General features: G+C 44.5%; 1 protein-coding gene across 2 annotated transcripts; it reads right to left on the bottom strand.

The window, feature by feature from the left end:
- Nucleotides 1-232: 232 nt before the first annotated feature.
- On the bottom strand, nt 233-18,513 carry txnrd3 (thioredoxin reductase 3). 2 transcript variants are annotated; one of them, XM_083938931.1, is made up of 16 exons: nt 18,188-18,513; nt 17,561-17,621; nt 14,611-14,720; nt 13,227-13,334; nt 13,049-13,121; nt 12,754-12,936; nt 12,528-12,670; nt 11,984-12,099; nt 11,206-11,431; nt 10,816-10,908; nt 10,078-10,154; nt 7,886-8,042; nt 6,038-6,145; nt 2,115-2,210; nt 1,875-2,009; nt 233-976 (listed from the first exon to the last, which is right to left on the bottom strand). In XM_083938931.1, the coding sequence occupies exons 1-16, from the start codon at nt 18,299-18,301 to the stop codon at nt 914-916; spliced, it is 1,863 nt and encodes a 620-aa protein (XP_083795057.1). In that variant the 5' UTR covers nt 18,302-18,513; the 3' UTR covers nt 233-913. The 2 variants fall into 2 exon arrangements, with proteins under 2 accessions (XP_083795057.1, XP_083795058.1); XM_083938932.1 differs by having other exon boundaries at nt 234-976; nt 12,817-12,936.
- Between the last annotated feature and the right edge of the window lie 2,977 nt (nt 18,514-21,490).

Genomic DNA, 21,490 nt, shown 5'->3' with positions numbered 1-21,490 from the left:
GAATGACACACACACACACACACACACACACACACACACACACACACACACACACACACACACACACACACACACACACACACACACACACACACACACACACACACACACACACACACACACACACACACACACACACACACACACACACACACACACACACACACACACACACACACACACACACACACACACACACACACACACACACACACACACACACACACACACACACACACACACACACACACACACACACACACACACACACACACACACACACACACACACACACACACACACACACACACACACACACACACACACACACAAACTGGACCGTGCATCCATTCACACCCTCGTTGTGTGCCAATTTCAATTAAAGTCAATTTCAGTTTGTAGGCCATCTGTGTACGGGGGGGTCATTGGAGTTGGGGGTTGGACGAAGGGTTTGGGCCCCAACAGGTGCTTTTGCAGAGGGTCATCGATCCTCACCCACCTTAGTATTTCAGGTTACGGGCCAGAACGTCACAAACAACCCAAACACACTCAGCAGCGGCGTGTGTGTTCGTGCTCCTCTGAGAAGGACACACTGGTGGAGCCCAGAAGATATCAGCAGAGTAACCCCGCTGTTCAGCAGGCTGCCCTCATATAAAACTATCTCAGCCACAGCTAGAGACTCACACATCCTTAGCTCTGGCTTCTTTCAGTCACCTCAAAGCTCCCAGAGAGCCTGAACAAGCTCTTTCACTCATTCAGACGCTGGCATGGTGTTAGGGATGTCCTGAGAAACACCTGCCCTGGAAACTGAGCAGCTGCAAGTGAGGCTGAGCTTAAAGGTTCAACTAAGATGACAGGGGATGTTAGAGGAGTCTAATATGAGAGCAGCCCGCTAAACAAGCAGGGTTTAACCTCAGCAGCCGACCTGGCTGATGTCTCCACCGGAGCTCTTGGTCACATCCAAAGTGGTAAAGACCTAAAAAAAAATAGAGAGAAACACACGACAGGCGGTGCAGCTTTATTATGCAGCGTTTATCGCACGTTTCAGGAACACATGTTGCACTTTTTAAGACTTGCTGGAATCAACAATTTAAAAAACAACAACTTAGACTGTTTCTGAACAGTTTGTTGTTTGAACTTATAGTTCCATAAAAAGGATATTGTACATGGACACAACATGGTTGAATTAACCTCCTGTCCTGCACTCGTTTAAGATGAAGATACATGGGCTTTAACTATGTTACAAAATGGAAATCAAAGTAATTTAAAACTTAATGTGCTGAAATTATCACTGTACTAAGTTAACATAATGAATGTGTAATGGTGACGTCTTTAAGCTAATTAATGCTCGGCATGGCTCACATTAGACAGACAAAACACTGTTCCAAGCACGATTCAAAATGCTCTTCAAGTCAGGCCTTTAAAAACATACAAGTTATTACTTGAAGCTGTCAGACAGCAGGTAAGATTTCAGCAGGAAGTAAAAAGCTTCATGATGACCTTGGCAAAGCTTGTCAAAGTCAGAGTGATTTCGTGTTTTCACCACATAGAATATGGGACCAAGTGCAAATTTTTCAAAACAGCCTCTCCTTTGAAATGTAACATGTTTGCTGTGTAAAAAGCATTTCGGCACTTCCTGCTCGTTCTTGCTGGTTAATCAACACAACTCTGTTGCAACATGCTGGAAAAAAGACATTTTACACTTGTCTGTAATGTGAGCAGGGCTTGATGCATGTTTGATGAAAGTATGTTAGTGAAACTGAATTTGACTATGAATACGTGACAAACATGAACAGTGATCCAAATCAGACTGCAAAAGAGATAGAAGAAATAAACTGAAATTCTGATGTATAATGACTGAGTTGACTTGTTACCTCAGCACAGGTAGGGTGGATACCGATGGTGCCGTCCAGCTGCTCCTTGGTGGCGCCGCATTTCATGGCTACACCGAAACCCTGCGTCACCTCTCCAGCATTTGGACCCAGATAGTGGAAGCCAATGACTCGATCCTGTGGCGGGACAGCGTTACAACAATCATTCATGTGACACAACAAGGTGTACGAGGTGCTACGGGTTCAGACTTGATAGAAGTTTAAGAGTTGTAATAATCGTACATTGTCCAGCTTATTGCAGATGATCTTAGCGTAGCATCTGTTGTTGTCTCTGCCGGGCACAGTAAACTCCAGAGGCCAGAACAGACTGTGGTACACCTGAACACAGAGACCAGAAACACAGTGATGGTCTACGACAGTGTGAACAGCAACGTCACATTATATGAGCAAAGAAAGACATCAGTTCCATTCATTCTACATAGGCAGGTAGACCGTTTTTTTAATGCTTATCCAATGAAGTTTCAACGTAAAGAGGACATGTTTAGTTGTTTAACTAAATCTGAAGTCAGTCGGTGTGTGTGTGTGTGTGTGTGTGTGTGTGTGTGTGTGTGTGTGTGTGTGTGTGTGTGTGTGTGTGTGTGTGTGTGTGTGTTGGAGGGGCTCATATTATTATACCATATATTTCCTGGCTGGCATACTGACCAATCTACATGCACAAACAAGCAGAAGTAACCTTCAGTGAATTCTAACAGGCACATTCAGGCTGCACCTCCCTCATTCACCTCCCTCCTCTCCATCCTGTGGGCCCACCACTCGCAGGAGGAACCACTTGGGTCGGGTGCGCTGCTGCACGGGTGGCAGTGAAGGTGAGGGGCCTCGACGGACCAGACACGGGCAGCAGAAGCTGGCTCTTGGGACGTGGAATGTCACCTCTCTGTCGGGGAAGGAGCCGGAGCTTGTGCGGGAGGTGGAGCGCTACCAGTTAGATCTGGTGGGGCTTACCTCCACACACAGTCTCGGTTCTGGAACCGTTCTCCTGGATAGGGGTTGGACACTATTTTTCTCTGGAGTTGCCCAGGGTGTGAGGCGCCGGGCGGGTGTGGGGATACTCACAAACCCCCGGCTGAGCGCCGCGGTGTTGGAGTTCACCCCGGTGGACGAGAGGGTCGCCTCCTTACGCCTGCGGGTGGTAGGGGGGAAAACTCTGACTGTTGTTTGTGCATATGCACCAAACAGCAGTTCAGAGTATTCGGCCTTCTTGGAGACCCTGAATGGAGTCCTACATGGGGCTCCAGTAGGGGACTCAATAGTTCTGCTGGGAGACTTCAACGCCCACATGGGCAATGATGGAGACACCTGGAGAGGCGTGATTGGGAGGAACGGTCTCCCTGATCTAAATCCGAGTGGTCGTCAGTTATTAGACTTCTGTGCTAGTCACGGATTATCTATAACTAACACCATGTTCGAACATTAGGATGCTCATAAGTGTACGTGGTACCAGAGCACCCTAGGCCAAAGGTCGATGATCGATTTTGTGATCGTATCATTTGATCTGAGGCCGCATGTTTTGGACACTCGGGTGAAGAGAGGGGCAGAGCTGTCAACTGATCACCATCTGGTGATGAGTTGGATCAGAGGATGGGGGAAGATTCTGGACAGACCAGGTAAACCCAAACGAGTAGTGCGGGTGAACTGGGAACGTCTGGAGGAGGCCCCTGTCCGAGAGATCTTCAACTCACACCTCCGGCGGAGCTTTTCTGGCATCCCTGTGGAGGTTAGGGGCATTGAACCGGAGTGGGCAATGTTCAAAGCTTCCATTGCTGAATCTGCAGCGGTGAGCTGTGGCCTCAAGGTCTTAGGTGCCTCAAGGGGCGGTAACCCTCGAACACCGTGGTGGACACCGGTGGTTAGGGAAGCTGTCCGACTGAAGAAGGAGGCCTTCCGGGATATGCTATCCCGGAAGACTCCGGGATATGCTATCCCGGAAGACTCCGGAGGCAGTTGCAAAGTACCGACAGGCCAGAAGGGATGCAGCCTCTGCTGTGTCAGAGGCAAAGCAGCGGGTGTGGGAGGAGTTCGGAGAAGCCATGGAGAAGGACTTTCGGGCGGCACCAAGGTGCTTCTGGAAAACCATTCGACATCTCAGGAGGGGGAAACGGGGAACCGTCCAAGCTGTTTACAGTAAAGACGGGACGCTGGTGACCTCAGCCGATGAGGTGATCGGGCGGTGGAAGGAGCACTTTGAGGAACTCCTTAATCCGACTAACACGCCCTCTTTTGTAGAGGCAGAGCTGGAGGCTGATGGGGAATCATTGTCAATATCCCTGGCGGAAGTCACTGAGGTAGTCAAACAACTCCACAGTGGCAAAGCCCCAGGGGTTGATGAGATTCGTCCAGAAATGCTGAAAACTTTGGGTTGGGAGGGGCTGTCTTGGTTGACACGCCTCTTCAACATTGCGTGGAAGTCTGGGACAGTGCCAAGGGAGTGGCAGACCGGGGTGGTGGTTCCTCTTTTTAAAAAGGGGGACCAGAGGGTGTGTGCCAATTACAGGGGTATCACACTACTCAGCCTCCCTGGTAAAGTCTACTCCAAGGTGCTGGAAAGGAGGGTTCGTCCTATAGTCGAACCTCAGATTGAAGAGGAACAATGTGGATTCCGTCCTGGACGTGGAACAACGGACCAGCTCTTCATTCTCGCAAGGATCCTGGAGGGGGCCTGGGAGTATGCTCATCCAGTCTACATGTGTTTTGTGGATCTGGAGAAGGCATATGACCGGGTTCCTAGGGAGATACTGTGGGAGGTGCTGCGGGAGTATGGGGTGAGGGGGTCACTTCTGTGGGCCATCCAATCTCTGTACACCCAAAGTGAGAGCTGTGTCCGGATCCTCGGGAGTAAGTCGGATTCGTTTCCGGTGGGGGTTGGCCTCCGCCAGGGGTGCGCTTTGTCACCAATCCTGTTCGTGATTTTCATGGACAGGATTTCAAGGCGTAGTCGTGGTGGGGAGGGGTTGCAGTTAGGTGGGCTGAGGATCTCGTCTCTGCTTTTCGCAGATGATGTGGTCCTGATGGCATCGTCGGTCAGTGACCTTCAGCACTCACTGGATCGGTTCGCAGCCGAGTGTGAAACGGCTGGGATGAGGATCAGCATCTCTAAATCTGAGGCCATGGCTCTTAGCAGGAAACCGGTGGATTGCTTACTCCAGGTAGGGAATGAGTCCTTACCCCAAGTGAAGGAGTTCAAGTACCTCGGGATCATGTTCACGAGTGAGGGGACGATGGAGCGTGAGTTTGGCCGGAGAATCGGAGCAGCGGGGGCGGTGTTGCAGTCGCTCTACCGCACCGTTGTGACGAAAAGAGAGCTGAGCCGGAAGGCAAAGCTCTCGATCTACCGGTCAATCTTCGTTCCTACCCTCACCTATGGTCATGAAAGTTGGGTCATGACCGAAAGAACGAGGTCGCGAGTACAAGCGGCCGAAATGGGTTTTCTCAGGAGGGTGGCTGGAGTCTCTCTTAGAGATAGGGTGAGAAGTTCAGCCATCCGTGAGGAACTCGGAGTAGAGCCGCTGCTCCTTAGCGTTGAAAGGAGCCAGTTGAGGTGGTTCGGGCATCTAGTAAGGATGCCCCCTGGGCGCCTCCCTAGGGAGGTGTTCCAGGCACGTCCAGCTGGGAGGAGGCCTCGGGGAAGACCCAGGACTAGGTGGAGAGATTATATCTCCACACTGGCCTGGGAACGCCTCGGGATCCCCCAGTTAGAGCTGGTTAATGTGGCCCGGGAAAGGGAAGTTTGGGGTCCCCTGCTAAAGCTGCTGCCCCCGCGACCCGACCCCGGATAAGCGGATGAAGATGAGATGAGATGAGATTCAGGCTGCAAGACGCAACTGGAAGGAAGAGACTGGACATAAGCAGCAGACTACTACAGACTTGACCAACTGAGTCAGCTTTGTAGAGCATTTAAAGACAAGTGAGAAGCTTCAAATGAATGAGTCATACTACAAATCTACTTGTGGTGTTACATTGATTCAAAGTAGAACTCCTGTCTTAGAGACTCCAGCCTGTCACAAGGTTCACACTCAGGTAAAGCAGATAGCCAATACATTATTCAGGTTGACTGTGTGTGTGTGTGTGTGTGTGTGTGTGTGTGTGTGTGTGTGTGTGTGTGTGTGTGTGTGTGTGTGTGTGTGTGTGTGTGTGTGTGTGTGTGTTACCTCGAGGTTGTCCTGCCCATAGAGCTCAGTGGCTCTATCCTCTGACAGACCACACGAGCCGTACTCCAGTGGGGTGAAGACAGTGGTGGGAACGTTGACGTAGTCACACTGCACACACACAACTCATTAGTGTTTGTGAGGAGAAATAAAGCCTTCTGCTGTTCGAACACTACTGCAGGATAATGGAACATTTTATGTCAATTGAGGAAGGTTTCAGAGTAAGTTAAGACGCAATAGGAAACATATCAGAACAGGTATTCATGGTAGATTCAGACTGCCACACCTATGATCAAAAAGGGTCACTGTAAAACTCGTATTGCATTGCCAGAGCTCTCAGGCTGTTGGAGTTCTGCATGCAGCCCTTACAAAACAGGTAATGGAGATAGTGGAGGAGAGGAGAACACCATCTGAAATGGTGGCTTTATCCCAACAGGCTCCATCCGGTGAGTCGGGGTAATGTCAAAGTGAGAACTAATCCTACAATTTAAGTATGAAGAGAAAGGCTAAAAATTTTCAAATGCTCACCTCTTTTATTGTAGCACACCAAAATCCTCATTCATGTTTTTGAACATCAGTTTAATGGAGATCACCTGTCCTACCTGCTTCACAATTACATTTCCCTTCAGGATGCTTGAGTTATACAACTATTCTCTATTCATTTTGATGCATCTCCATTTTTTATTTCAATAACTTTTATCAATGCATGAGCAATGTATGTCATTATCATTAATACAAAACAAAGTCTGATGAATTAACTTCAACTTTCATGTATTAATCATTAAATCTTTGGGTGTCTCACAATTCGCTCCTCGATTCAAAATCAATTTTTGAATTAGCACACGCTTCAGTATCTACTCCAGTCCTAATTATGGCATGAAAACATTAGATTATACTTTATTTTTTGAAAAAGGTATCAACTGGTTGCAATAATGTAAACACACAAAGGCAAATCTATGACCAAATGTGATTTATTCATGCTTAACTTCCACAATTGTTTAGTAAATCTGAATTTTCAGTGATAAAAATATTCAAAAATAAAAGTTCTATTCACATAGATAAAATTGATACATCTAGGCTAGTAGCTGCCATATTTCTCAGAATCTTGGTAATTTTCAAAATAAAATTGTATAAAGGTAATACTGCAAAACTGGTATTTTGCCCGTTTGTAGTTTTTTATACAATATAATATTTTAGTGTAAAGTATATTTTGAAGACCTTTTATTCTGAGATTCCACAGTGAATATTATGCAATTAATCTCATTTCCATATTTATTTGGTGTTGGTTGTGTAACACTTTATTCTGAAAAACCGGGCGTGGACAGCAAAAATATTTTAGATGCAATTTGAAGACTTGTATTTTTCACATAGTGTGCTTGTGTCAAGTTAATACTTCAGAGTTTTATACTGCAGTGAGACAGAATGACAGTAGAATGTTTGCCTTTATGTCAGCTCCTCTGAGCAGTTTCAGTGCATTAACCAAAAATGTCAGAATACGGGCGCACCTGGCTTGTCTGACTACAGAGAAGTGAATGACGGCTTGACTTCACTTTTGAGAACCATCATATTAAATGAGTCATTTCCAGCCTCTCCTTTCCCGGAGGCTGTCAAATCCAAAGTGCGCCCAAAAACTTGCCGGTAGCTTCCTGCAACAGTGTTCTATGGAAGTCGCAAAGTGCACCGTGAGACGGAAAAAGAGTTTTTAAAAATCGATTTTTGTAAGTTGTGAATTGATTCTGAATCTTAGAAGATAAGAATTTTTACATGAAACGATTTTTTTTGCCCAGCCCTAATGTTTATGTGTTACAGATGATCATTGTGATGCATGTGCGTCTCTTAACGCTGCTCTACCTTGACTGTTGCGCCCCCGTAGAGGCGTCTTGCCAGCAGCCTGCCAGCCTGGATGGCTACAGGTGTCAGCTCCCACTTGCCTTCCAGAATGTCTCCAATGGCGTAGATGTGGGGCACGTTTGTCTGCTCTTCATCGTTCACTGGAATCTTTCCATTCCTGGAGGGTGGTACCGAGAGGTCAGTGAGGAAGAGCAAAACATACATTATCTGGCCCTACTAAACAGTCAGGCTTAGTAATGATTAATAATCTTTACTCAGTGTTAGTATTTATTCCTGCTTATTCAACATATTTTAGGTAAACTATATCTGGTTGCCTGGAAACTAGACAAACGGGGGCTCACGTTTTATTTGCTGTGGCAACTTGAGATCTGAGGGGCCACTTACAACTGTTTATCTAATATGGAGCGTGTTTGAGATGACTAATGATGTAATGTTAATGTCAAGAGGAGCGCCGTTCTGGCCTTTTTCAAAACAACCACGATGGCTGCAGCTCATGTTCCTGTTGAAGCCACTATAGCGTCAGTATTCAACAAACTGGACGGTAGTGTTGATTTCGTCAACGAAAATGACAACGGAATATTGTCGTCAACGAACCTTTATCACGTGACGTAAACTAGATGAGACGAAACGAAAATGCTGGACATTAGACGATGACTAAGACGAAATATATAATGCAATTTCTTTGACGAATAAGAACGAGACGAAATGTCTCTTAATTTTCGTTGACGAAAACAAGACGAAATAACGTTGCTTCGTCTCGTTTAGTCACGTTATTATTATTATTATTATTTTGAAGTTTCCCAGTCTCGTGTCTGGGCGACGTCACTTTCTCAATCCCCACACGCGCATTATTTAGTTTCTGAAGATGCCGCTGCTGTGGCGTTAACGTTAGTGTTAGCGTTAACGACAACTAAAGAAACATGAGAACAAAGTCTGAAAATGCTCAGACTTCAGTCTAAAACTAGACTAAAAGTAAAACAGGCCGCCAAAAACAACACTACTGGACGGTATATTTTCTTCTTGAGAGGAAAGATGTCTTTCCTTACTTCAGACAGAATTTGGCAAAAGTTTAATATACCAACTGGCAAAATGTGGGACACATTTTAACATGTGGCTCTTTGGAGAGTGACTCACTTTTGGAGACAGCTTCAAGTGGTTTTTGGCTTCTTTTCTCAGAAACAGAGTTTGCCGCTTGGAAAAAAATCCAGTGGCTATTGTCGGTTCTCTGTTTGCCGTACTTTCTAATTTTTCAAAACATTGATGCTACACCATCACAGCTAATCTCTCGCGCTGTAGACCATTTACATTCTTCCATCGTTCAGTGCTACGTTCCACGTTTCTTAGTGATGGTAGGTTGATCTACTTGAGACCAGAGGCATTTTGGCCTACGCCAGTTGATCACACCTCTTGAGAATCAAAGATTCACTGAGAGGTTCTGGCCATGGCAGGCTACAACACAACAGCCCTCTAAATACAGCAGAGAAAAGTCTATCCATCACAAGGCAGAAACCACATCAAGTGAGCTTGAGGTCATGTTGGGCAGAATGGGGAAACAGAACTGTAGTAGCATTTACACGAGATATATATTATACAATGTACAGCAGCAGAACAAGCAAACTTTCTGATGGCCCCTGTGCCCAGTGGCTTGCACTAAGGTCATAAGACCGGGTCCATGTGACCCACCCAGTGCTCTTTTAAGCTGGTCTTAATTCCTGCTGGCCCCATAGGCTGAATCATTCAGTCATTCACACAGAGTAGACATCATGAAAGGAAAGGCTACATAATTTGATTATTTTTAACTTTAAGTCTAGTTTAACAAATTCAGCAAAAACCAAACCAGAAAAACAGAAAATGTACTGATTAAAGACATCAACCCCAATTAAATTTGAATAATACATAATATACACATAGAAATAGAGCATGCAAAGAAACATACAGCACAAAAAGCTCTTAGATTCAGACAAATCATTTTATAGCATTAACTAGCAGCTGATACACTACATCGACACCCCTCCCCTCTCCAGACCAAATCCCCAACACACTCACACACCACCCCTGCAGAGAGCCATGGGACGGCAGTAACTGCTGAATCACCATGACTGGATCACAAGTCTTAAAGGCACAGGCCTCCACATGTAATGGGATGGATGTATGTAGAAAAAAAGGGCTAAACAATGAGATCATAAACTTACTTTGGGTTGACTTTGACCCCTGTCTTGTCCAGGCCGACTTTGTCTGTACATGCGTCTCGGCCAACTGCTATTAACACCTGAAGAACAAAGAAATGACTTCTTGGTTTGATTTACACAAGACGCAGACCTGAGACAAAATACAAGTAGCATAAACTACAGAAAAGAAAAAGAAACTGCAACATATTAATGTCTTAGTTGGAATCTCTTTTGTTTTGCATCAGCTCTGTGTGAGAGCTGAAAATCAGAACAATATGGTAGATTTCCTGCACTGTGAGACTGGCTGCTCATTAGCCGGCTAGCTCGGTAGCATTACTAGCCCTTTTACACTAAAGAGGTTTACTGTGTAGGTTGCTGTGTCTGTTTATTTTCAGCAGCAGAGGACACTAGTTGATTGGTTCAGAACAGTTTTAGCATTGTTGTTGCTCTCGCTCACGGGGGCTAACTGGCTGAAGAGTTTACTAGCTTAAGAGGTAGTGGGTACATGATTGGCTGGGATGGGGATATGACAACACAACAGTCATTAAAAATGCTATTATAAAATAAAAGCCTTTCAATTATATCTTCATTCACTTGGTTGGTTATACATTTTGCACACTTTATTTGTATAACAATTAATTACATAATGTCTTTATTTATTATCGAACACTTTGGGATTCTAAACAAAACAGTGCAGGAAAGAAACGTCAGAAAGGACTTCAGTAACACTAGTAAGACATGGGAAGAATGATCAATACATACAGTGTTGTACTCTCCCTCGATGATTTCATCACTTTCTGTCGACTTGGCTGTCACCTTCAGCCTGCCAGGAGTGCCTGCTTCCAGCTGCTCTACCTGACACACACAGATGCAGGGATGTCAGAGGAAAAAAGTAACCTTTGTGCCTCGGTCAAAAGTCTAGCAGAGAGATATAAACTTATGATGCAAGATAGCACGACAATATATTTTTTATGCTATACAATCACAGTTCAAAGTGTGATTACCGCCAATTGCTTTACTACTAATGAAGGCTTCTTTCAGATGAAACAATGTGACTTTAAACATGCAGTAATTTTAATGAAATATACACATTTGCACAGCGTTTAGCCCTACTGAAACAAACTATATCTGGTCATTGTATTTTACACTCACCTTTACAGGGACATATCTCCGGAGAAACTTGACACCATGCTCCTCCATGTGCTCTCCGGCACGGTTGGCCATGTCCTGGTCAAAGCCCCTCAGCAGGATGGACCGGACCATGATGGTGACATCAAGACCGAGGCCGGCCAGGAAACCACCGCACTCCAGTGCCACATACGACGCTCCGATCACCAGCGTCTTTCCCGGGCAGTAAGGCAATGAGAAGAGGTCATCACTGGCGAAAAAACGCAGATAAACACAGAGGATGTCAAACAGAATGCGTAAAACTTCTCAAATGTGATAATTTCTGGTTAAAAAAAAAGATGTCGATTTCAGATCCATTTTGCAACACATGCCGTCTCCACACTAAAGAGTGCTCCTACATAAAATCAATATGAATAACTATATGAAACACTATAGAAAAAATATTGTCCATAAATGAGTCCCCAGGCTGGGGTTGTTTTAAGTCACACAGCAATATTTGGTTTAAGGTTGTTTGGGACTACATGAGCAACAAGAGACCATTGTGGGTTGCCAAAACACCTGAGGATGATCTTACATGACATTTAGACAGCTGGGAGATTAACTGAAGCCCTGAGGCCACCCGCAGAGGATACAACATCCAAATCATTAAAAGGGTGCGTTTATGTTTTCAGAGATCACACACTATGGCAAGAGACACTTGCTGAACCCACCTTCTGATCTAAAAAGGAGCTATGGATGCAGCTCCCAGTAACTGTGTGCTATTAAATAGGACTGGTGGTGTCTAACCACGATGTAACCTCACCTGGTGATACAGTACTCCTTGTCGCCAGGGATGCCCAGGTAGCGCGGCCTCTCGCCTGTAGCCAAGACAAACTTAGCCGCTGTGTAAAATGTCTCCTTCCCTCGTTTGTTAACTGCCTGGCAGAAAATACAAGGAGGGATCTGAGATAATGTTGAAGCTACAATATGTAACTTTGACTGACTCATCAAGCAGAGTATTTTTGTCAGTTATATGCTGGGTACTTTTTCTATTTGCTTTGCACAGCTAGTGATGATCACAAGCAGGAACTCCAACAACAACAATGCAGAAAGGCCGCAAAGGGAGGTTAAATGTTTAGCAGGTTGAAGACGAGCAAAACAAGAATATAGGTTGCAGCAACAGCCTTGACAACATTTAAAGGTAGATGGGTCACCAGAATTAGTAAGGAGTTCTGCGAAAACAACTTAACCAAGTGAGGAAGAAAGGCCTTATTCAATGTCAAAATAAAAAGTCCTAAGACTGGAACCAAATCGGCAGTCCCAGTTTAACATCACAAGGTTCCTTTACATAACAAGTAATCATTTACCTTGATCTTGTGTGGTTCAATGAACTCTGCGTAAGCATTGACATAGTTGACATTCTTGTCTTTCAGTGCCACTCTGTAGCCCCAGTTCAGTGAGCCAATGTAGTCATTGACCGCAGTCTTCATCTTCTCCCAGTTGTGCTTCACTGAGAACACAAAGACAGATTCCCATCAGTGGAATCCTCACAAGTACCAAGTCTGACTACAGACAAGTTTGCCTCTGATTTACCACGGCAAACCGGTGCGATGTCCCCCCTTCGTGACCTCCGGGGTCGGTGCTCTGAGCCCTCACCTGTCTCATCAAACTCCCAGCCGAACTTGCGTGCGTCCTGCATGGCAGTGCCCAGCATGGCCGTCTGGTGCATCAGCTTCTTAGGAATGCAGCCCACATTCACGCAAGTTCCACCGAGACCTGTAGCAGAACACATTAACCACGCTAAGAGTCAGTTACCTACAAAAAGACAGTAAATAAATATAATGCGTCACATGTAACTAACAGGTATCATAAAGTGGAAGTATTTTACCCCAGGTTGTTCCTTTTGGTGTGGGCACCACATAGTCCAGTACCATGGCCTTCTTTCCCAATGAAGCAGCTTCCTGTGGTCAACAAAGCCAAAGTTACTGCAACATTACATGAATCCATTATTTATTAATACAGTTCTGCAGTCTGTGCACCAGTTAACAGTGTTGTAATCGTGTCACCTTTGAGCAGGCCAGGCCCCCAGATCCTCCTCCGATGACGATCAGGTCATAGTCATAAGCTTCATTTTCTCCGCCCAGCAGCTGCTGCAGGCTGCCATCTTTATGAGCCTGACAGAAACATTAACATGTTGCATCAGTGCAGCACTCATGCATGTCGATCATGTAGAAAGAATATGCATATATCATTTCAAATATAGTTAGAATAACTAAAAGAATGAGGCATTCTCAGGCAGAGCTTTCTCAACAGCTGTTTTTATAACAACAGATATCCATCAGGTTAGAACACGGGACATAGGTTGAGGGGGAGACCTGTGGGAGGGTTTTCTGTCAATGTTAAAACAGGCCATTTTATGAAAACGTGTGCCAAAAATAACAGAACCTCCTAACCCCACAAATATGAGACCAACATCTTAAGAGCGCTAGTTTCTCATAGGTGTTGTTTCCTGACAAAATGTAGTTCGGAAACGGTTGATCTTGTATGACCTCCTGTTGCAGGTCAGTCATAGTGTGAAAACCACAACAACCTCAACACTCCAGATTACAAGACATAAAGTTGTGTAGTGTGAACATCACTTGATCTAAGGCCATAAAAGTACAGTGATCTGATGGCTTCAAGGTACTGGAGTACTTTACCAAGAAAACAAAAAAACATAAAAATTACAATAATTGTCCTGGAGTTGCCTTTTCATTTTTAATGATGTGCATAAAACTCAGGTTCCAATTGTGGGAAGCACCAGGGTATGGATCTGTAAGTTCTTTTAGTGAGAAAAAGCTGAAACTGTTAAAGCTGTGAAAAGAGGAAGTTACCATTTACCACAGCATCTACACTGCCTGCTGATTTTTGATTGTCCACTGACAAAGATGCAGTGTCATACCTGCTGCCTGCCCTCCATGTAAGCAGGTTAACCTGCCAATGCTGCTGCGTGCTGAGCTGCACAGATAAACGGAGTGCAGCCACTGTTTATAAAAAGACAAAGTAAGAGTTCCCTCCAACACGGCCACAGTCTTCCTGCATCAGGATACCTCAGAGCGCCTTAATATCAGTTATTAATTTCCTCATGTTTCTAGTATTTGCTCACAGGGAACATGAATGGCTCACTAACATGACCTCTTGGCACACCTAGATGTTTTGGTTACACCCCCTGTATTCCTGCTATATCTGCTGTGACAAAGAACTCCTGAGCGTGTTTTCTGTGGTTAGGAGGGAAGAACGCACCGCATTGCAGGAGTCATTTTATAAAAAACAAGTAAATAGTGGGTTGAGCTTAAGGCTGCGTTGTACAATAGGCTGGTATCTGAATAAAGCACTTTAATAAGAGACATTTCATGGCAATGAGACAACGATATTGAGGACCAACCAAGAAGACAGTCAAGTGCTCCTCACCTCCATTGTTTTGTCACATCCGCCGACGTGCGTCTTGTTGATGAAGACATTGGGAACACTTTTCTGTCCAGTCATCTCCAGCAGCATCTCCTGGTAGTTGGTTCCATCCTCTGCACACAAGGGTTTATGTTCAGCATTTCCCCCAGGCTTACAGCGTTGAGGGGGTGACAGTGCACAATGACAAAAAATTAAAAGGAATCATGTTTTTTTTATGCGTTTCCAACGCACTGTAGCAGATCGCCTTAATGTTCTTTTGTTAGCGTGCCAGTCAGTGTTTAATCAGACAATTTTATGGTTAGGTTTATATCAAAGGTCAATCCCCACATGGGTAAATTAATCAGTGTTAAAAGGTGTTACAAATCACCAGACAGAAGGACACAATTATACAGCAATAATCAGAGCCACAATGCAAACTCATTTTAAATCAGTGTTTTACACAATGAGCTACACTCAGCATTAGAAAACGTCTTTTAAATAATAATTGTCCAAAAGGTCCAAATAATGTTCCCCAACAGAAACAGTCCAAAGTTAAATCAAAAATCAACAAAATAAATAAAGAATTTCAGTTTGTTTAATTCTGTTTAGTTGTTTTTTCTAAGAGTGAATCATCTTCTCAAACTAAATAATAAAGGATCTCTAAGTTTGAAAGGAGCCAGTTGAGGTGGTTCGGGCATCTAGTAAGGATGCCCCCTGGGCACCTCCCTAGGGAGGTGTTCCAGGCATGTCCAGCTGGGAGGAGGCCTCGGGGAAGACCCAGGACCAGGTGGAGAGATTATATCTCCACACTGGCCTGGGAACGCCTCGGGATCCCCCAGTTAGAGCTGTTTAATGTGGCCCGGGAAAGTGAAGTTTGGGGTCCCCTGCTAAAGCTGCTGCCCCCGCGACCCGACCCCGGATAAGCGGTTGAAGATGAGATGAGATGATAAGTTTCAGTTTCGTTTTTCCTGTTAGGAGTGGAGCCTCTTCCCAAACAATTTAACAAACGATATTTGAACAAGTGAATCTCCAACGCTGTCGAGTTTTCTGAGAATTGGAAAGACGCAACAATGTAGAGACAGAATTAACATGCTGTCGTGTAAATAAGATAAATAACATAAGGCTGTTTAGTTTGTTTACTAAAAGGACAAAATATAGAGCTGTTCTATAGGAAAGGGATCCTTAAATGACTCCTGCTGGGATCTGACAATATCCAGAAAAAACAATTACATAAAATTAACTTGACGTTCTAGGGGGGCAGCAGGTGCCATTGGGGGGGGGAGTAGACCAGAGGTCAACTGGATCTTTGATTGCCAGCAGGTTGGTCATAATCATTCGCTCCACTGACAGCGGAAATACCCTTTTCTGCATTAGCAGCAAAATATGACTTTGTCAATTCAAGTTTCCTCTTGTGGTCAAACGTTGACTCAGCAGTTTCCCCCCCAAATTTAAGTTCTGTCAATCTGAAGTTAGTGGACCAATATAGCTACTGATGAGCATTTCTTTCCTGCTCAGTTATATTCTTAATGGTGACCAAGTCTGTCAATCATTCAGTGATTAATCATCAGCCCCTCTATATACTCCAACATACAGCTGAGACTGTGACATAAAATACTCTGCAACACAGAGCAGAGAGGTTAGAGTGACACAAGGCCACGGTGTCTTCGGGGAGTGACTCAGCACATTTAGTGCCGCTGCAAAGAGAAGAGCACACAGAGCAGTCAGGAGTAACACAACAGCCCTACTGACAGTCAGGAGTAACACAACAGCCCTACTGACAGTCAGGAGTAACACAACAGCCCTACTGACAGTCAGGAGTAACACAACAGCCCTACTGACAGTCAGGAGTAACACAACAGCCCTACTGACAGTCAGGAGTAACACAACAGCCCTACTGACAGTCAGGAGTAACACAATAGCCCTACTGACAGTCAGGAGTAACACAATAGCCCTACTGACAGTCAGGAGTAACACAACAGCCCTACTGACAGTCAGGAGTATTACAAAAGCCCTACTGACAGTCAGGAGTAACACAACAGCCCTACTGACAGTCAGGAGTATTACAAAAGCCCTACTGACAGTCAGGAGTATTACAAAAGCCCTACTGACAGTCAGGAGTAACAATAGCCCTTCTGACAGTCAGGAGTAACACAACAGCCCTACTGACAGTCAGGAGTATTACAAAAGCCCTTCTGACAGTCAGGAGTAACACAACAGCCCTACTGACAGTCAGGAGTATTACAAAAGCCCTACTGACAGTCAGGAGTATTACAAAAGCCCTACTGACAGTCAGGAGTAACACAACAGCCCTACTGACAGTCAGGAGTAACAGTTTTCAGATGTGTTGACATAAACTGTTGATCAAACTCAACCATGAAAGTTAATTTTAGATTAACATCAACGTGTACTTAGCATTTCTAAGCACTACATGAACATTTAATACATGCTTTATATAACACTATAGTGTAGATATGAGCAGAAAGGAGGACATGTGTAACTATTAGGCCTAATGTTCTGTGTTTGTCAGCAATTACAAGTTCTCCTAAAACATAATTAACTACAACAGTGTTTTATTTTAATGTCACACCCCAATCTCTTCTCATGGGTTACAGTTGTTTACAAATACATACAACACCTGTACCCAATACAACTACATTATGATCCGTTATCAAACACATGCAATGCTCATATAGGCCACTGTTACCACTGTAAAGTGTTAAAAATGGACCTGGCTGTGTGTTTCTTTACTTACAGAATGTCAAATTACAAGTCCAGATTAATATGTTGCGTGTTACAGAATCAAGACCATTGTAATGAGATGAAATCCTTCATTCAGCTGAACTATCCAAACGTTTTATGTTGTATTTTATTGTCAGTCTGCTTCTCCAAGAAAACAGTCTTCAACCTGCCACTGAGCATGTGGGGCAAAACAAAATGAGACCTGGCACATAGCATGAAAAGGTCTCCATCTTACCGATGAGATCCAGCTCCACCACGCTGCACTCGACTTTGAGCTCTTTGAACAAGTCCTTCACCTACAGAGGAAACAGACAGAGCAACGATCCTCAGTCACATGGTTACGGACTTATTCTGCACACCGGTAAACCCCAAACACCCTTTACCTACGAGCCCATTGGACTGGAAACACTCCCCATCATTAAAATGAGTTCCTTTGTTTCAGTAAAATCATATAACCCTTTCAGTTGTTAGCCATGTCGGCACAAGACCCCTTTTCATTAGAAAGGGGTGAATGCACAGTGTCACTTTGTACGCAGGATGGTATTAGTGAGACACAGGATCTGTAATCAGAGCTGTGAACCGAAGTGAACATTATGTAACTGGCTTTTCTAGGAAGTGCGACCACTTCAGATAAGAGGCGAACTTCATCGTGTTTGCTCCTGTTCACCCACGGTTAAATCCCCATAACAGGGCTGTTTTGAGCCGGTTCATAGTAATAAAGTTAGCAGTAAGAAGTATCTGGCTGCTTTAACGTGACAAGGAAACGCCAGCAATTAGACCAAGCCCGTGTATTCGCGGGAGGAGAAGGACGTTTCCGACCGGCGCAACGAGGTCTTCCCCTAAGATCAAACGAGCCCCTTACCTTCACACAGTACGGGCAGTAGCTTTTACTGAACACCATCACTTGATTCGAGTCAATGAGCTGCTGTATCCGACCTTTGAGCTCGCTCTTCCCGGTGTCATTTGTGGGAGGCATTTTCAAGGTATCTCCGTCTGCCTGCGCAGGGCAAGCTGCAGTAGACGGTCGACGCGAGGGCGAGAGAAAACCCCAAATGAAACCCAACAAACTCCCCTTCGGTAAATGTACGAGCGCCTCTCGGCCTTAAATAAGCAGGCAGCAGATGGACAGCGGCTCGGCCCTCGGTTCCTCTCCCTCTGCCGTCTGCACCTCGTCTATCAACCGCGCCAAACCTGTGCTGCCCTTCGTTGTCTTATTACTGCGGGTGCGCTCCGTCTCCACCCCGGGTTCCCGCGAAACCCTTCACTCATCATTGTCACCAGGACGGACTCCGCCCGCACGGTCCACCCTGTGCACCAAAACGTACGTACCTGCACGGACGTCACATGGACGTCTATTTACATGCCGTACGGTAAAGCACAAAACTATAATACCCCCGAAATATTCTTGTGAAATCCAAGGTATTAACTAGACGCGTGTTTACTTGAAATTAAATACTTCATACTAGCGACTACATACATATTTTATTCAAAGTCCCAAATCATAACAAAAGTTACCCTATCTCAAGACACTTTACAGTAGGTCTTAGATCGCACTCTGTAACTTATTACATTTACGGAGCCCCAACAATGAGTCTCCTCCATGAGCAACTTCAAGTTGCAATATCTAAATATTTATCCAGCAATCTTGCGCACGGTGGCAATGAAACCCTTGCTTAACTTATTAAACGTTACGTTATGGTCCCATATAAATCTATGGTTGGTCCATGGGCGAATAGTCGGTTATCTAGCGCCACCCGGCGGTCAGATTAGACTATGACCGCTTCGAGAAAGAAAACCAAAGTGGTTGAAAAAGAAAAAGAAAACAAGAGAAACAACATAGTCATTCCGTGTGTGGCTGGGGTATCGGAGAAACTCAGGAGGATCTTCAACAAACACTGCATCCCTGTGTATTTCAAACCCAGTAACACTCTCAGACAGAGACTAGTACATCCCAAGGACAGAACACCACACACCCACAAAAGCAATTTGGTTTATGCTGTTAATGCAACGAGGAATGCAAAGATCTCTACATTGGAGAAACAACAACCACTGTATAAACGCATGGCCCAACACAGGAGAGCTAACACCTCAGGCCTGGACTCCGCTGTCCACTTACATCTCAAGGAGAAAGCCCACTCCTTTGATGACAACAAAGTCCAAATCCTGGACAGAGAGGACGGATGGTTTGAAAGAGGAGTAGAAGAAGCCATCTATGTAAAAGTGGAGAAACCATCGCTAAACAGAGGAAGAGGTCTGAGACACCACTTATCTCCAATTTACAATGCTGCCCTTGCATCCCTTCCCAGGAGATTCAACAATCTAACCTCAAAGAACAACTGTTCACAAATGGCCTCCTGTAACTCAAACAACTGTCGTTAAGACCGAATAGAGCAACCGCGCAGCTGACCCAGTCTACAAACCGAGCCGAGGTCCGCCAAACACCAGGACGCGGACCTACGAACCTGCATCGGTACTGTAAGACGCCACTGCGACTGTAATATCAATGGCAAAGTAAGGTTGGCCTTTTAATGCAACTCTTGGTTTAAACGTTGGTGACAGTTAGATTCTGATCCGAGTTCTGTTGACAGGCTAATTAGAGCAAGTTTTTGTATCCGGCAGTGATATTATAAGCCAGCCCCGTAGGTCTGAATCACTCTGCTCTTAAGCTTTTTATATCCACATTTAACCCTTTTCACTTGTCTATTCAGTGTTGCACTATCCTGTATTCTCCTTGTTATGTAGTCAAATAAATGTTTATAACCTTATGTTGTTGTGAGAGTCTTCCGTTCTGTACAGAAAGTTTGGTCACTGATAAAGCTCTGGTACGAACTAACGCGTTCAAGACGAGACTGATAAAATTTAAATAATCAATTACTTTAAATTACAACAGCTATTAAACCTTCACCAAAGTTTAATAAACATCCTGTCTTATTTTGGTGTGGTGCCCTACTTTGAGGTAAATTAAATCCTAAATTTTAACTAGTCAAGTTAATTCATTATTAATTCAGCGACTGATATATTTTAGCCATAATAAAGGTAGGCTTACTCTCCTACATTGGCACTTGGAGCACAAAGGGTTCCAGTGACATCATCGGCCTTGTGAGAGGTTAAATACCTGGATCTGCACACCAGTTAGTTGGACCAGTCCCAGCCTGGTCAGATGCGTACATGAACTGATGAAGCCTCTTGGATGAGAGGTGAAACGTCTTCAAAGACAAACAACCAAGTCCAGTTGCTTTTGACTGAAATTGCTTTGAGGATAACGATGACAAGTAACAGGTGTATTGTGTATCCCCGTAGCCTAAGCTCCTCTCTCCCACAAGGTAGTCCGTTTATGTCTCATCATATGTAATTGTTAACATTATTATTATTATTAAATACAAAACATAAAGCACATTTTCAGACAGAGCCAACTGACTTTATGGACCTGATGCAACCAGAGACAATTGTCTAAGGACTTAGATCACTTATTTCCAAAATTAACTTCATGTAATAGTGAAGGAAAAACGTCATAAAGACTTGAAAATGCTTTCCCTTCAAATCAGTGTCATTGTAGGGGGGAATGGGTACAGCTGCAACAAGTGTAAAAAAAGAATCCCTCAGGGGTCATCTAGAACCGATATTCTTTAGCCTACAGGGCTGTAATACAGCTTCTGGTAGACCACATGGGACCTCAGCTCCTGAAAAAATGACATTGGTGTCTATTGAAATGGAGCAATTATTTTCTGGTCTAAGTCATTCTCTGTCCTGGATTACAGATATTATGTTTGCAGAATTAAAGGACCATTTTTCATGTTAAGAGTTTATTGTGAGGTTGTTCAGTGAAAGGCTCTGGAAAAAGCGTAATGGAAATGACTACTTTTCATGTCGCCTATGTGAAGTCACGTCATCACGGTTTCCCTCCACTTCCTCCACAACTCTGAGTGCTGCTGCTGCGTCTTCTGCCAAGATTGATATTATGATGCCAGTGTGTTTTGTGACAAAATATCCAAATTCCAGCAAGAGCGGGTGTTCTTTCTTTCCGTTCCCGTCTGACCGTAACCCATGCAGAACTCATCTCTATAGAACAAGGGTCGTGAGGAAGTTTTCTAGCAAGACTGCAGCCTCCACTGGGGAATACAGCCAGTGGCCAGAGGTGACAAACCCACACATTTATTTCTACCTC

The sequence above is a fragment of the Echiichthys vipera genome (assembly GCF_963691815.1).
Source record: "Echiichthys vipera genome assembly, chromosome: X".
Taxonomy (NCBI): domain Eukaryota; kingdom Metazoa; phylum Chordata; class Actinopteri; order Perciformes; family Trachinidae; genus Echiichthys; species Echiichthys vipera.
The sequence above is the reverse complement of the archived record's forward strand: the minus strand, read 5'-3'. Positions and strand labels throughout refer to the sequence as shown.